This window comes from Eumetopias jubatus, unplaced genomic scaffold, assembly GCF_037043125.1.
Source record: "Eumetopias jubatus isolate StellerSeaLion01/CBP00866 unplaced genomic scaffold, mEumJub1_p1.0 scaffold_16, whole genome shotgun sequence".
NCBI lineage: Eukaryota > Metazoa > Chordata > Mammalia > Carnivora > Otariidae > Eumetopias > Eumetopias jubatus.
The window spans coordinates 24,772,595-24,788,653 of NW_028274822.1; the positions used below are offsets into that span (position 1 = coordinate 24,772,595).

A 16,059-nucleotide genomic window follows, 5' to 3' on the forward strand; every position below is an offset into this window, starting at 1 on the left:
TTAAGCAAGTCACTCACCTTCTCCCATCCTTAGGTCTCTCCCCTACCTGAACCACCCGAGGGCACAGTCCTGCCCAGCATGAAATCTCATTTTCAACGAGATTCAATTTCAATTTCTTAGACTTTTTAATTTCCCTTTAAAAATGATTTCTTTCTACTGGTATAAATAATAAGTTTTGGTTGTGGGGGAAAGCCCATCCATGTGATCTGTTTGCCTTCCATCCTTCAATCTCCCTACACTTCAAGAACACGGAAGATCAGGAATGGGGACAAAAGTGGGGAACAAAGCCTGGGTTCTTCCAGGGACGTTGCTAGCAGCTGCCGTGACAGTCGTCACGGGAGAGAAGTTGGTGCATTAAGTGAGGGAATGTCCCGTAGGCTGTCTGCTTCTCCCGCGCTTTCCCAAAAGGGTGGCCTCTCCCCCTTCTCTGAAGACTGACTCCACCATAACCAGCTGCCCTTCGCTCTGCAGTGGGTGAGGTTGCTGGATAAACGCATCCGGGATCCGTGGAAGGAGCTCGTCATGGACAACCTTTTAAGAAGAGATTAATCAGGGGCGCCTGGGTGGCTCAGTCATTGGGCATCTGCCCTGGGCTCAGGTCATGATCCCAGGGTTCTGGGATCAAGCCCCATGTCGGGCTCCCTGCTCTGCAGGAAGCCTGCTTCTCCCTCTCCCACTCTACCTGCTTGTGTTCCCTCTCTCGCTGTGTCTCTTTCTGTCAAATAAAATAAAATCTTTAAAAAGATAAAAGATTAATCAGAAAACATGAGGCAATCAATACATGTGAGGGGAATCCATTCAGAAAGCAAAACTGCAGCTTAGTCTGCTTGCTTTCCAGATGAATTTGCCCAAAACTCCATCAAGGAAAATCTTGAGATGAAGAAAGAGCTGGAGGAAGAGCGCTCCCGCTACCAGAACCTCGTGAAGGAATATTCGCGGCTGGAGCAGAGATACGACAACCTTCGGGATGAGCTGACCATCATCAAGGCAAGGAGGGCAGTCCTGCCCCTGTCCCCACGCCGGCCCCACATCTGGCTTTCCGCCACCACTCCTGCACAGCTCGGGGCCCCGCGCTGCCGCCCGCTATGCTGCACCTGCCGAAGGTTCTCACAGAAGTAACGGGGCCTGGCGGTCCTTCCCAGGGATGGCTCCTTTTCCAGCTTTTGGGGTCTCACAAAGATCTCAGGAGCCTAAGGAAAAATCCCACCCAGGTGTATGCTGTCTGTCTTGTTCCCTGTTCTGGGAAAATTCCTGAGTTGAAACAGTGACGGTGTGCGGGGAGTTCTGATCTCTGCGTCCCTGGCAGGTACTGCAGAGAGATGCCCAGGGGCTGATCGTTTCTCCCAATCTTCGATTGAAACGCAATAGAGAAATGTCCTATTTCAGGATTTGTCATTCTTTTTTACCCCACATAAACATTGCCTCCAGAAATGCATCCTCAAACGAGATTGATAAGTTAATTGCATAGAAACCAGGAAGAGAAGCTAAATAGGAACATATATAAATACAAAATTTTCTGACCAAGATCAGTTTTTACTCTCAAAGCCAAATCTCATGCAAGGGGAAAAAAAAGTATTTTTAAATGAACAGTATAAATGGTAACCTCTGTTTCTAATATGCTTACTATTTTCATAACATTGGGGGAGCACAAGTGCAGTATGAGGCCATTAGCGGCAGTTTGCCAGGGGGCCAATGACAGGATGGTGTGTTTGTACTTTCAGGGCAAGACCAGGAGAATACGGGTGGCTTCCCCAGGACTTTCAGAGAAATTGGCCTAAGTGTTAGGGATTTGGATCTCAGGACGAGACTCATCAGGGAGTTTGGTCCTACCACGGGTTCCTTCTCATGGGCATTTGGTTAGCTACATGGATGACGGTAAGAACTGTCAATGAAGTTCCTGTGGGAGTAGCTCCGTTAGCCATTGTTCCCAGCAACAGTGACACCTGTTCTTGTTGACAAATGAGGCAAAAGACCAATTCTAGGATCTACTGGCCTTTGAAAAGGAACAGTTCTTGTTAACAGTAGTTCATTATGAGTACTCACAGTTTTCTCCTTCAACAGCAAACCCCAGGCCACAGGCGGAACCCATCAAACCAAAGTAGCTTAGAATCTGACTCCAATTACCCCTCCATCTCCACATCTGAGGTCGGAGACGCAGAGGATGCCCTTCAACAGGTGGAGGTGAGTAAGGCAGGCTCGAGGCTGCTGTCCGTGGTCCAGGGGGAGTGGAGCTCTTTGAGGTTTCCCAGCTGGAGAGAGACTTCCTCTTCTGGTTGGTGGGGCTTCTTCCTGACAGACGGATCACTTGGACTGCAGTGCACTTACAGATAGCACCCTGGAGCTAATATTTACTGTGCAAAGTGATACATTACTGTTCACCTTACCTACTATCCAGGGAGAAAGGAAGAAGGTAAATCCCTGGTTGGCACTCTTATAAAACTGAGAACCTATGGCAGAGAGGTAAAATGACGGGCTTGAGAAGGAACAGCTCTGGGGCGCCTGGGTGGCTCAGTCAGTTAAGCCTCCGACTCTTGATTTCAGCTCAGGTCATGATCTCAGGGTCGTGAGATTGAGCCCCGTGTCCGGCTCCATGCTGGGCATGGAGTCTGCTTGAGGTTCTCCCCCGCCCCCCCGCCTCTCTAATTAAAAAAAAAAAAGGAGGAACGGTATAGTCATTAAAATAGAGATTATCATCCCCATTTAGTATCACAGCACATACAGAATATCCATACATATGCAAGAATTCTTTTTTCCCCTGACCAAGAAGCTGGATCAAACTCGGAGAAGAATTATTTGGAATATTTGGAACCACACATGTTTGCTGAGTGACTACATCTTTGTCTCTAAATACAGTACCACTCAGTGGACTTGGTAACCCGTGTGTGGTTTTGTCAAAGGTCCATAGTCACAGTTTTTCCTCCAGCATTTGAAAAGAAGAAAATCACAAGCAGATAAGACCTTACAGAGCACATGAAAGACCTCGAGGAGAGATGGTCACAAACACGAATGTGTTCTGAGTACATCTTTGTGCCAGGCACCGTGGGTGAGCCCTGGAGGAGGAGTGGTCACCGAGCCAGAGACAGCCCCTGCCCTCGCGGGGCTTGTCGGGTGCAGAGTCAGGCAACCATCAGGTGATGGGGGAAGTTTGGAATATAACTGCGGGTATGTGTGATGCATATGATGAGCGCGAGTGACAGAAGGTAGGGAAGGAGCCCCTGGGACAAGAAAGCGGTCTGTTGTACAGTTCAGTGTGGTCTGCTGCTGGTTGTGAGCGCCTGGCAGGGGCTTAACACACTCTTGCTTAAGGCCCCTGGTTTTACCATTGCATCTCCTAAGCCTGGGTCCCGGAGGCTTCAGCCTCTTGAGCTCCAGACGGGCCTCCCAGGTGTACATGTGGCCTTTTCTGCAGACATAAGCACTTCCATTGGGGGCTTCATTCTTCAGGGAAACTGAGGCCAGTTTTTAGGGTGAGCCAGGGCAGAGCACACTGCACTCCTGAAATGTGTGTTGAACCAAGTTATATAGTCACACACGTATACACGTGCACTTTAAAGTCCACATGGCTACGCTCATGCAGACACCCACATTCTCACACGCACACCTACACACAACAGAACCCCAGGGGACAAAGCCAGGCCTGAATCCGAAGGGGAAAAATCTGGGAAACTGATGCTCTACCATCTGTGGAAAGAAACGGGTCCCATGGCAGGAAGTGTTGGTTCTGTTTCAAGGCACCATCAAGTGGTGTTCAATAACCCATTTGCAGAGATCGGTAACCACATTGATTCTTCGTCAGGAAGCGTTAAAGCCTGCACTTTCCCATTTCTCTGGTATGAGACCATTTCCGTAAGTGAGCTCTTTTAACTTCCAAATAAAATGGCTGTGTCTTTATCTATTCTTGGAATGTATGAGTGGTTATCTTAAGTGGCTCTCACAGAAATATAAATGGCCAAGACTCAAATGTTATCTAGACAGAAAATGAGCCTGGGGTGCCAACTTTACTATGAGAACTGATGGTTGGTTGGCACTGGCTTTGCCTCTGGGGCGTGGATTGGTGTCTGGGTGGAGAGAGAAGACAGGCAGCTGAGAGGCAGGCGGTATGTCCCCTACGGCGCTGAAGCTATTGAAACCTCCTTCCCGGCTCCCTGTGTTCCCCTGAAGGACATTGGCCTGGAAAAGGCGGCCATGGACATGACGGTCTTCCTGAAGCTTCAGAAGAGAGTGCGGGAGCTTGAGCAGGAGCGGAAGAAGCTGCAAGTGCAGCTGGAGAAGAGAGAGCAGCAGGACGGCAGGAAGGTGCAGGTGCGTGCTGGCGCTGCAAGCCTACAGAGCGGCCCCCGGGTGCTGGCATCAAACAACCCAGCACCCTCCTCCCATGGCTCATGTGGCAGGCTGTGACCACTGGGGTCCTGAGGGTGTTGGGTGTCAGGAAAGAGCTTCTCCTCCTGTTGGTGTCATGTTGAGTCTTCTCTGCCTGCCGGTGCCCCCACACCACCCCAGAAGGACAGGAGGAGGCTATCCCAAGTACCCCCAGGGCAAGGGATTTCCAGAGGCAAAGCAGGGGTGGGGGCCTGTAGTATTGTCCTCTATTTGCCAAGAGGGCTGGGATGTGTGATTCAAGTATAAATACAAGCCGCAGTCAAATTTTAGCAGAGAAAAATGATTGTCCCTTATGTGGAGTCTGGCATGGACTTGAGTTTAGCCCCAGTCAGGTAGGGTTTGCAGTTGCTCACCCTTCTATTCTATGATTGCTCCCTGGCCTCAGCCCAGATTATCATCTGTATCTTCAGTCTTGAAAGGATATTGCTTGAAAACCTCAGTGTCCCCAGATCTCAGTCTCTCTGTCAGGGACCTGCTCGGCACCTGCGCAATGCTCAGCACTCTGCTCATCGTAGGTATTCAAAATGTTAATGAAATGAGAGGAGATAAAAATGTAAGAAAACTCCCTAGCCATTGAGGAATTTGTGATCTAGGTTGGGAGGACCAGGCATAACATGGGTGAAAAATAAAGAATAACATCGGTAGTGCTCGAATACATGCAAGGTTATATGTATTGGTGTGCTATAGGAGTGGACAGAGCCCATGGAAGTTAGCAGTGAGACGAAGGGAGGAACCACGTGTTGTTTCTTGGGAGGTAGAAGGACCACTTCTAATGGGGTAGAAGGCTGATTCTGACATGGGTCACATCGTTAGCTGACCTCCTAGTGGATTTGTCAAAGGTCTGTGCTCTGTTCTTAGGCCTGGTTTGCCCGTTGTGGGGTTCAGCCCCCTTCCTGCATCTCAGCCTTGCCCCCACTCCGGCCTCTGCACACGGTCTCCCTTTGGTAGCACCTGGCTTCCCTTTCCCTTCAGATGTGACACAGACATTGATCTGTATTGCTAGCATATTCTTGGGTATTCTTCTGAGCACTAAGTGGGGAGGTGAATCTTGTTGATGGACTTCAATCTCTAAGGTGGCTTAGCTTCCGAATGGAGAGTGAACGGATTAGGTTTACAAATGACTCGGTCCATTAGAAGAGAAGCTGCCCTGACAGGCAGCACAAGTCAAATGTATGAAAAGCCACATCGACGACACCAGACGGTGCCTGACATCAAAGTCCCCGGCCCACTCAGCTATCCCCAGACGTTCACCCTCTGGGTTCCCTACCGCAGAAATGCCAAATAATTTTGAAATCTTGGCTTGAGGATTTTTCTTTGATACCAAATTAAAAAAAAAAAATCCCTTTCTTTAAAAGCAATCACTGAACAAGTGTTAGAACATAGGCTTGCCCCCCAGCCCTGAATGTGTATTGAGGATCTCCCTTTAAGGAGAAGGATCTTGTTTTTGACAGTTTAGTAAGAAAAGCAGGAATGGGGCAGGGGATGGAAGTTATGTAATCCCCCTACAGCACCCTGAACCTGAACTTCCAGAGATCATGTTCTTGGATCTGCCCTTGGTTGTGAGAGGGATCCTGAACCACCTGCGTCTTCCCTCTGGAGAGACGTGCCCTGGGGTGTCAGCTATTAAGAGAGACCACGCTGTGGAGGAGGGACAGAGACGTCTGTAGCACGTGCCATCAGCATGGGAGCCGGTCTGTCCCTGTATCGGACTTCCCATCCATCCAGCTCCCTTTTCCCAGGCCTGGCCCAGTCACCTTTGCCACCAGGGTGATTCCAACAGGCTGCCCATTTAGAAACATAACTGCCAATCCACCTTAATACAGCCCCCCAGACTGTAGGTGATCTCCATGTTCCCAGAAACAAATGCACTCCGCAGCGATCCGTGGCCACATGGCACATCCACACTTCACGGAATGCAAGCGCGGGCCTGTCACCAGGGCAGCAGGTGAAGAGCAGACCTGGACCGCTGCTGAGGCAGGAGGCAAGGCGGAGACTGGTACCCTGGACAGCAGCTTTCCCAGGTTGCGGGGGCAGGAAACCATGTGGTCAGTGCGGCAGCCCTGAATCTTGGAGAGTCTGCAAGAGGTGCTCAGCATTCTCTGCCTGGGATCACCTAATCCATGCATGGCAGGTGGTGGTCTTACCTTGGACCTAAGGCTGCTAACACGTAGAAAATCTAATGAAGCACTGTCAGGTTTTAGCTCCAAAACCTATCTTATTCAAGGACCTGTCACCCACCGCTTGAAATCACCCCGAGCACCCCACTTATGAAGGTGTTCCTGCCCCTTCTCAGTGACAGTTCAAGTCCAGGAGCTGCCAAATAATCATAGGAGTCATTGGTTCATTGAGTCCTAATGGGCTAGCATTACAGTTGCTGTCTACATCCTTCAGAGCTTAATGTCAGACAGCATTTATTGAGCATTGTAGGGGGTCAGCTGCCAGACTCCCTCCTGGAGAGGGACATGGAGGAAGCAGTTGGAAAAACAGAACACACACGTGCACACACATCCCAAAACACTTAAAAGTAACTCCTTAATCTTATTAATAACATAATTATAGATTAACCTTCTTAATAAGTATATAAGTGTTATGGTGCTGGTTTCCTCAACTGCTGGAACAAAGTCCCACAAACTGGATGGCTCAAAACAACAGAAATTTCTTCTCTCATAGTTCTGGAGGCCGGAAGTCAAAAATGAAGGTTTCAACAGAGCCGTGCTCTCTTAAAGGCTTTGGAGGAGAATCTGTTCTATGCCCCTCTCTCTGAGCATCTGGTGTTGCTGGAAACCCCTGGTATTCCTTAGCTCCAGTTCCCTGACTTGGCGCCATATGACTCCAGTCTCTGCCCCCATCTTCACGTGGCATTCCTCCCTGCGTGGGCGTGGGGTGTGTGTGTGCATGTGCGTGCGAGACCTCCCTTTTTGTAAGGGCACCTTTAGGGCCCATCCTAATGACCTCATCTTGATTTGATTTTATCTGCAAAGACCCCATTTTAAATTAGGTTACGTTCAGAGGTACCAGGAGTTAGGACTTACTTCAACATCTCTTTTACGGCGACATAATTCAACCCATAACATAGTGTATACATATCTGTATGCCTAAGGATCACGTGAATAAAGTCATGGAGGGGGTGAGGGCCGGCGGGAAGGGTCATTCGTGGAGAGCTTCCTGGTGGCCTGGAATTGTGAGCTGCATTTTGGAGGTGGGAGGGAAGTGAACATATGGGGGTGGCGGGTGGTGCGAGCACCTGTGCAAACAAGCATGGGGACCGTGGGTGGAAATACTCGTGTGGAGCAGCTGCATGTAGTCTGGGTTCACCTGCTACCTCCTCATCTGTGCAGGTGGAACAAGCAAAGAATGACCTAGACTCGGACCAGGATGCAGACCTAGCCTACAACAGTCTGAAGGTAAGATCCCCTTGAGTTTCTTCATCTCTGAAATGCAGGAAAATGTGTACTTAGTACAAGGAGCTATAATCTATACTCATAGGAAACACCAACAAGGTGATTTAGTTCAACTTTGGCACTAACTCCTTAGAGTTAGCGCAGACCCCACTGGTGAGGGGCTCGGTTCCACAAGATGGTCCCCGCTTCAGATGCCAATCACATTGGTGGGTCCCCAGGTGACCCACTCTCCTGTCCAATGTGTCTACAAGTCGAGGGTTCCCACAACCCCCTCCCCAAGTTTGATCATATGTCAGGACAGCCTACAGAACTCAGGAGAGCATTTCATTTACTATTACTGGTTTATTATAAAGGACACAACTCAGCAACAGCCAAACGGAAGAGATTTGCGGTGTCTGGGAAGGGGCATGGAGCTTGCATGTCCTCTCCAGATGCATGCTCCCTACCCCTACCTCCCTGTGCTCACCAACCTGAAGCCCTCTGAAGCCCTCGCTTAGGGTTCTATGAAGGTTCCATTCCACAGGCAACGATGATAAAATCGTTGGCCATTGATGGTTTGGCTCAATCTCCAGCCCTGCTCTTTCCCTTTTGGGGCATTGGTGGATGGGGCTGTAAGCTCCAGCGCTCTAATCTCAGGGTTGGTTCCCCTGGTAGCTGGCCCACATCCTCAGCATGAACTCGGTGGGGCCAAAAGAGGCTTGCTATGACTTACAACAGACACCTGTCTCACCCCTATCAGGAAATGCCAAGGGTTTTAGCACTCCTGAGTCAGGAACCAGGCACTGAGGCCAAATTTAATGAAAGATGTTCCTCTCGCCTCTATCACTAGGAGTTACGAGAGTTTTGGAAGCTCTGTGCCAGGAACCAGGGTCAGAACCAAATATGTATTTGTTGTTAGGTCACATATGTCTTTACCTACTTGATATAGTTCCAGTTAAAGTAATATGTGACCAGTGGGATGAATTCACTTTGAAAAATGATCTAGACCTGCATGAAGGGATGGATGTCCCCGCGCACCCAGGGCTGGCCCAGCGAGTACTGGCAAGGTCGCAGGGTGAAGGCTCCAGGTCCCAGGGCAAGCAGGCCTATGGGGGGGGGGGGGGGTGGGGGCGGGGACTAGGTCCTGGGGCCGGGAGGGCATCTACAGAAAAGGGGCACTGGAGCATTCCCACTGCCCCGCTCGCTCCCATTTCCAGAGACTTGAGAATTGGGAATTTATCCATCTCCAGGGTCAGTCTGGCTCCACTCATGGGACCACAGATAACTCTGGTAACAGCTTCATTGCCCCAGGAGAACAGTCCAGAATCGTGCCCATGGCTTCGTGGATGAGAGCCACAGAAGTGGGGGCTTTGTGAGGGCTTTCCTTTCTGATATATTGACTAGATTTATTTTTCTCATGTGATATTTAAAAGCTCCGAAGCCCCGTGGGAGGGGGGTGGGTGTGAGAGATGCCTGTGGTACAGGCCTTCTGCATGCGTTCTTCAGCTCCCGTTCCCTAGCACGTGAGCTTGTTAGGGTGCATTAGGACCGGTAAGATGGTCTAGCCCAGTGGGTCTCCAGGAGCAGTCAAGGACAGCCATCACTGCGGACGTGCTCGAAACACAAATTCTCAGCCCAGACTGGCCGTGTCCATCTGTTTTCACACGCCCTCTCGAGGTTTCCGTTACCCACTCAACCCTGAGAACCACTACTATAGTCCAGGGCAAAACGCTGCTTCCAGGACACCCATCCTAAGATCAGCTCAGAAGCTCCTCCTGCATTCAGCTGCCTCCTGAGGAAGATGCTCCACTCTGTTCCTGTAGGCTGCCAGCACAGGGCTGGGCTCACAGAGGGCTCCATAAATACTTGTCCCAAACTCTCGAAGCTCCATGACCACTCTGCTCTGGCAGGCCACGGTTCTGAGGTTACAAGACCTGGTTTTCCCTTCGTTGTCTCTGGTGAGACCTGGCTTAACCTGTGCACCTTGTCCCTGGGGCTGGCCCTGGGGACCCCTGGGTTTGCGGGAGACCAGTGTTGGGGAGGCTGCGATGCTTCTCACTTAACAGACCCAGACCCTGAGGGAAGTGATGAAGATGGGGTTTTTTGTCAACCTGTATCTAGCAGGCCCCTGCTTTCTGAGGGCGTGGAGGGCAGGAGGTGTACTCTGCCCTCCCAGAGTGTAGACTTTGCTTGAGCAAAGATCTAAGCAGATGATGAGTCTACACACCTGGCTACTCAGCTGTCTTTTCTAACCCGATCCTTACCAAACTGGATTTGAAAAACCTGCCCACAAGTACATGGGGGAGATGAGGCGACTGTGGGGAGGACCCCCCTGACGAGTAGTGATTTTTGCTGAAACTGAATTCCCCTTGCCAGGATTTTAGGAATGGCCCCAGTCCTTCTCTAGTGCATGAAGGGGCAGAAGCACACCATTTGGGTACTGGGCTCCAGGCTTAGACGTGCCCCCTGTGGGGGTGAGAGGGGGTGGAAGGATCCTGGGGGGCGGGGGAGGGGGCATCACACCTGCAGAGCATTGCTCAAGGAGGCCTGACAAAATGTGGCGGGGCTGGAAGGTGGGACCACCTCAACCAGGCGTCGGGAATCTTGGGCACTAGTCCTGGCAGAGCCTCTAAATTCATTGTGAGCCTTCTCTGCTCCGTCCTCAGTGTCCTCATTCAGAAAATGAAGAGATGGTTTCTTTATATGGTCTCCTAGTTCTGTGGTTCTGTGGCTTCTGTAATAAACCTGCAACCAGTTCCCACTTATCCACTGTTTGGGGGTTGGGGTTGGGAAATTTTGAATCCCATATATTGCAAGGCCCTAAAAGCATTATACGTATGATCATCAAACTTGATATGGTCTGACTGTCAAACACAAAGTTAAATATTATATGCAGAAAGCTTGTTAAAATACATTCTGAAGTTGAATTTCAGTGGTATTTTTGACTCTGTACACAGGTAGCTTTTCTTCTGCTGGCATTGACCGTGGGTGGCTTTCTATGTGACCAAAACAACAAGAGTGTTCCTGGTATACTCCAGAACTTTAGTCTATGTGGTGCTCCTTAGAATCGGGCGGGGATGGGGCGGGGGGAGAGTGCAATGATCTCTAGAGAAATCAGTTTAGGAAATCCTGCAGTCCAGATGCTCTCTTGGAAAGTCACAAAGTACATTAACGTATTAAGGTTCTAGGAAGTCCAGTGTTGAAAGCATGTTGTTTAAAATTAACCTGACATTTCCACGAGGATGAGTTTCGTGGCCAAATACACTTAGAAATATGAACACTATCAGTCCCTTCAGGGAACGCTATCATAGAGGCCTCGTGTGAGATGCTTCACACCAGTGACTTAGGGCTGTGGATTCAAATCCAGTTTTAACTACTGACCTTTTGCCAGTCTGAACGTTTGTGGTGTGTGTGACTGTTAAAATGAGAAGGTTGCTCTTCACTTCACAGGAGTCCGGGCAGGTTGATTAAGGAAGGTGGAGGGAGAAGGCCACATGGGAAGGCTACCCGAGGTCCAGGGGGAAATGGAGTGTGTTGCTTGGGCTGTCTTCCAGAGGCAAGAGCTAGAGTCGGAGAACAAGAAGCTGAAGAATGACCTGAATGAGCTGAGGAAAGCTGTGGCCGAGCAAGCCACACAGAACAACTCCACCCACAGCTCCCCAGACAGCTACAGCCTGCTGCTGAACCAGCTCAAACTGGCCAACGAGGAGCTTGAGGTTCGCAAGGAGGAGGTGCTCATCCTCAGGACCCAGATCGTCAGTGCTGACCAGCGCCGACTTGCCGGCAGGAGCACGGTAACAACGTGGCAGCCCCCGGCCGGGCTTGTGAGGGGGTGACACTAGGTAATAGATGTGGGGTTTTACTTACATATCTTTACCCATGAGAACCTTAAACTTAAAAGAGCAGACTCTCCTGCTCCAGGTTCTCTCCCCTAAAGGCAAAGCAAGATACTTGCTGCCCTTTCAGCATGACCTTTCATGGCAGACTTTGCTAGACGTTTCTGGAATCTGCTGAAGTTACTCAATACAAACGTGTTCAAAAAGAACAACGCACAGACTTAGAAGCAAGGGCCATGGCCTCGGCAGCCCTCTCGGCCGCCCTCTCGGCCTTGTTTTTCACCTTGTGCTTTGCCCCTTGGTGTTTGCTATGATTCTGAGGTAGAGAAAGTCTTTCCTCTTAGCCCTCCCAGGGCTGGGGGGCGCGGGGGGCAAGTCTGGCTTAGCATTTGTTCCTAATATCTTCACCTTCTGGGACAGACCGGGGAGTGGGAGGGAGGGGACAGAGGCTACCTGGGTCACTCTGGGCATGGCCCAGGGATGACATGGGGGGGTACGTAAGTAGTCATGAGTGTGGAGGATCAACACTGAGACAGATTTTCACCCTGTCCTTCGGGTTTGGGGTGTGTCACCTCCAGAGACACTGTCACTGTCATCCCCCCCCCTTGGCCGCCCCAACCACCACTCCACACTCAGGGCCTTTGCAGCCAGGCCTTGTCATTCTGTGCCTTTGAAAGTCACATTCCCGCCTGGGTTTAACTGCTGTTATTTGAGGTCATCCTGGGCCTTTGTTTTTTCCCCAAAAGCTTGGCTTTTTTTCTTTGTTTTTAAGTAGTGCCCATGCCCAGCATGGAGCCCAACATGACACTTGAACTCACGACCCTGAGAACAAGACCTAAGCTGAAATCGAGAGTGGGATGCTTAACCGACTGAGCCACCCCGGCGCCCCCCGCGCCTGCCGAAAAAGCTTGCGTTTATGCCTCTGTATATAAAGTTGCTTCATGACAGTTGTTTATGTGACTAGAGTTTAATTTTAATCTGGGACCTTCTAGGAGCCGAACATTAATGCCAGAACAAGTTGGCCTAACAGCGAAAAGCACGTAGACCAGGAGGACGCCATTGAGGCCTATCATGGGGTCTGCCAGACAAACAGGTAAGTCCCCCTCACAGTAGCTCTACCTGGACGAGGCGATGGGAAAGGGTCTTACCCGAGCTAATGCGTGACGTCTGCTCCTCAGACACTGACCACGTGCTCAGCATCAGGGTCTCCTTATTACAGGAGGCAAATGAGAAGGAGCTGACTCAGTGACTCCCATGCCCTCAGGAAACCACTTGTTGGGCACCTGGGTGGCTCAGTTGGTTAAGCGACTGCCTTCAGCTCAGGTCATGATCCTGGAGTCCCGGGATCGAGTCCCGCATCGGGCTCCCTGCTCGACAGGGAGTCTGCTTCTCCCTCTGACCCTCCCCCCCTCTCATGTGCTCTCTCTCTCTCATTCTCTCTCTCAAATAAATAAAATCTTAATAAAAAAAAAAAAAAGGAAACCACTTGTTAGCTTCTGCAAGACTCCAGTAACACAGCCAGAGCCTCCGGAACGTAGATCCTCTGATAGGTGTTTGGAAAGGGACCCTCCCCGGGAGTGTTGACAGGAGGAGCAGGGTAGGCTGGTGAGAGTGGCTAGTCTCACTGACAGGGAAGCCGGCACCCGATGAGCCCAACCAACCCGGCTGGGAGGGGCCAGCTGCAGCCCTTCGCTTTAATAGCAGCTGTACTCAGCCCGGCTGGTGGGCCCCGGTACCTAGCATTTAAGAGCTGGAACCCGAGCTAGACGCCCCAGAGGTTGGATGGGAGAATTCGACCACTGCCATATTGGCTAACATGAGTTTTCCCTGGATTTTAGTTAACCGACCACCTCTAGTCCCTCCTTAAGGATGAGCTCCCCAGGTCAAGGCAACAGAGCATGACTGGGGGAGGCAGCAGGGCCTGGATGAGCCCCCTGGGCAGTATGGCAGAGGGCTTGCGAATGCGCACTCGGGACTCACTCGCTTACTGGCTATTTAGTAACTCCTCCATAACCTCTCAGTGCCTCAGTTTCCCCCTCTGAACTGGGGACAGTCACCGCAGTGCACCTCACTCACAGTGATGGAGAAGACCAAGTGAGTTAGTCTGTGTAATGCACTTAGAACACTGACCGCCATCATTAACGTCTTTGCCTCTGTGTGCCGCCGCGGGTACTTGTCAGAGCAGAGCTGGCCTTGTCCCTGGCTACTTTTCTCTCTCACCTCAACCGAATGTCACTCCGTCACAGAATTGTCAAAAACCTCAAGCACATCTGGAAAATGTCGGTAGGCGTCGCTGGGAGTGCAGCATGATGTTGTCAGCAAGAACGTCACAGGATGACTCAGAAACACTGTCTTCAGAGGTCCTCTAGCCCCTCTTTCTGCAGATAGGGAAACTGAGGCCCAGAAGGGGTGAGCGGCTCTGGCATGCAGCCAACCCAAAACCGAGACGAGGTATGATCCAGAAGGCCTCACTCCTGGGCTGGGCTGCTTCCAGCATGCTGTGTAGGTACTCAGAAGATGAAGGCTTTTAGCAGCCCCCAGGAGGAGAGTAAATTTCCGGAGAGCTGCAGTTCTGTCCCTGAAAGGAGAGAGAAGGAAATGAAGGTGAGCCTCTCGGTGCTGAAACTGGAGTCAAGATTTAGTCATTTGAAATGATCTTGGGTGAAGAAATGCATTGAATAAGAAAAAAGAACATAGGTAATACTTGAAATTTAAAAAAAGAAAGGAAGGAAACAAGCTGGACCCTGATGAGGGCGAGTGAAGGCAGATCTTTCTGATCTTCTACACTGTGGCTGTCATCAGCTGTCAGCTCCCTTTTTATTCGCCCAAAATGCTTGTCAGGAATCCAGTCCTAGGGGCTGCCTACTTACCCTGGATTTGTCTTCCTTTGCAGCAGTAATCATGGTGGTGGTAAAATAAAAATAGCTTTTCTTACATCTTAAAATAATTGCATTCCCAGCAATCCTGGGGTACAATAGGGGACTCACAGCCCGTGACACCCAGTTAAGTACAGAAAGCTGCCTCAGGGTTGGAAGCCTGAAGAACCTGTTCCCCAGTGCCTGCCACACCTGGAAAGGGACCAGACGGTGGTGGGTTTGTGCCTCTCCCAGTTTGGTAATCCCAGCAGGGAGGGAGGTGCAGACGGTGATTCCTGGTGCCAGGCAGCCAGGCCATCTATTATGAGGGCAGCCCCTGCCCATAGGAGTGCTCTGAAGACCCAGCGGCTTCTCCTCTCCCGCAATTTCCCTGTAATGGAGAGTGTTCCTGTTGGAAGAGAAGTTGTATGAATGCATGTGTGATTTGGGGTGGAGGGAATTACAAAGATCTATCCTCTACCTAGGAAAAGCTTACACTCACACACTGGAAGTTCCAGTTTGGAACTTCTTTCACTCCCTAACTTCCAGAGTTTATAGAGTTCTGTTTGATCTTTATGATTGTGTCTCTTCCTTTGTTTTCAAGTTTGGGAGAGAAGCCAGTATTGAGGGTCCGTTCCGGGGAGGAAGCTCAGGAATATGGATAGCTCTTCTGCTTCCAGACAGTGCTCTCATTTTCACATTTTGGGAACTAAGAGAAATCAGCAACATTATTACCATTTTATATGTGGCCAAAATCAAGTTAGAGGGCTGGTCCTTGCCCCAGGGATGGACTGCTGCAGACAGGGGTGGGTGTCTGGAGGGTTTGGAGGGTGGGGAAGTGGGCTAGCCTCGCCTCCAGGCGTGCACTCAGGTCACAGAGCTAGGTGGGAGCAGGAGTGTGGTGGGGGCTCAGGTCTAGCTCTGGGAACAGTGCTCCTTTGGCCACCGGCCATTTCCACTCAAGTCTGCGGAACTCCAAAGAGAAACTGAAAGTGCATTATTAGACCTTTGCTTGGGTCCCGGGAAACCTTGCCGGCCTCCTACCCAGCAGGTTCCGGGAAACAACAGGAGGCCCTTGGCACAAAAGGTAGCTTTGCCTGTTGGGCTGGTAAACCCAGGGTTATTACAGTGGGCCTGCTTGGGACCGTGGAGATCCAGAAAGGGGTGCATGCAGATTCCTTAGGATAGGCTTGGAGTTCATGGCTCATTTGGCCCTGAGCCCCAGCTGCTGTGGGATGTCTTGCTCAAAACAGCAAGGGAGCCGGGAGAGAGCCTCATTCTCCCCAGCTCGTTCTCTTGAGTCCTCGCTGTCACCGTTCCCAGCTGGAAACCCTCGGCTGGCTTCTGTGAGGCGATGATTCCCTCATAAGGTTTCCCAGAATTCAGTGAGTCCCAAGCCACCAGTACAATTCCTGTCTGCTGTAATTCTGTGGCACGGCCGTATTTATCCAGACAATTCACCTTCCCATGGCCCAGCCTGTAGTTTCAGGCATCTCTCTTGTTCGCAGCACTGGGGTTATGGCCTCCCATTCTCAGAGATTGTGGGGAATGTCTTGGGCAGTTGGGTGGAACCTCCAGGTGTGACCTACAGAAATAAGGACATCCATG

The 16,059-nt window shown here is 50.7% G+C and overlaps 1 protein-coding gene across 2 annotated transcripts in view; it reads left to right on the top strand.

The window, feature by feature from the left end:
* MYO5B (myosin VB) overlaps nt 1-16,059 on the top strand; it is a 356,309-nt gene that overhangs the window by 314,669 nt on the left and 25,581 nt on the right. For both annotated transcript variants that reach the window (XM_028098354.2, XM_088019706.1), the window contains exons 24-29: nt 839-987; nt 2,062-2,181; nt 4,162-4,302; nt 7,719-7,784; nt 11,315-11,554; nt 12,589-12,689. In XM_028098354.2, the coding sequence (XP_027954155.2) occupies nt 839-987; nt 2,062-2,181; nt 4,162-4,302; nt 7,719-7,784; nt 11,315-11,554; nt 12,589-12,689 (817 nt within the window). The remainder of the gene's footprint in view (nt 1-838; nt 988-2,061; nt 2,182-4,161; nt 4,303-7,718; nt 7,785-11,314; nt 11,555-12,588; nt 12,690-16,059) is intronic.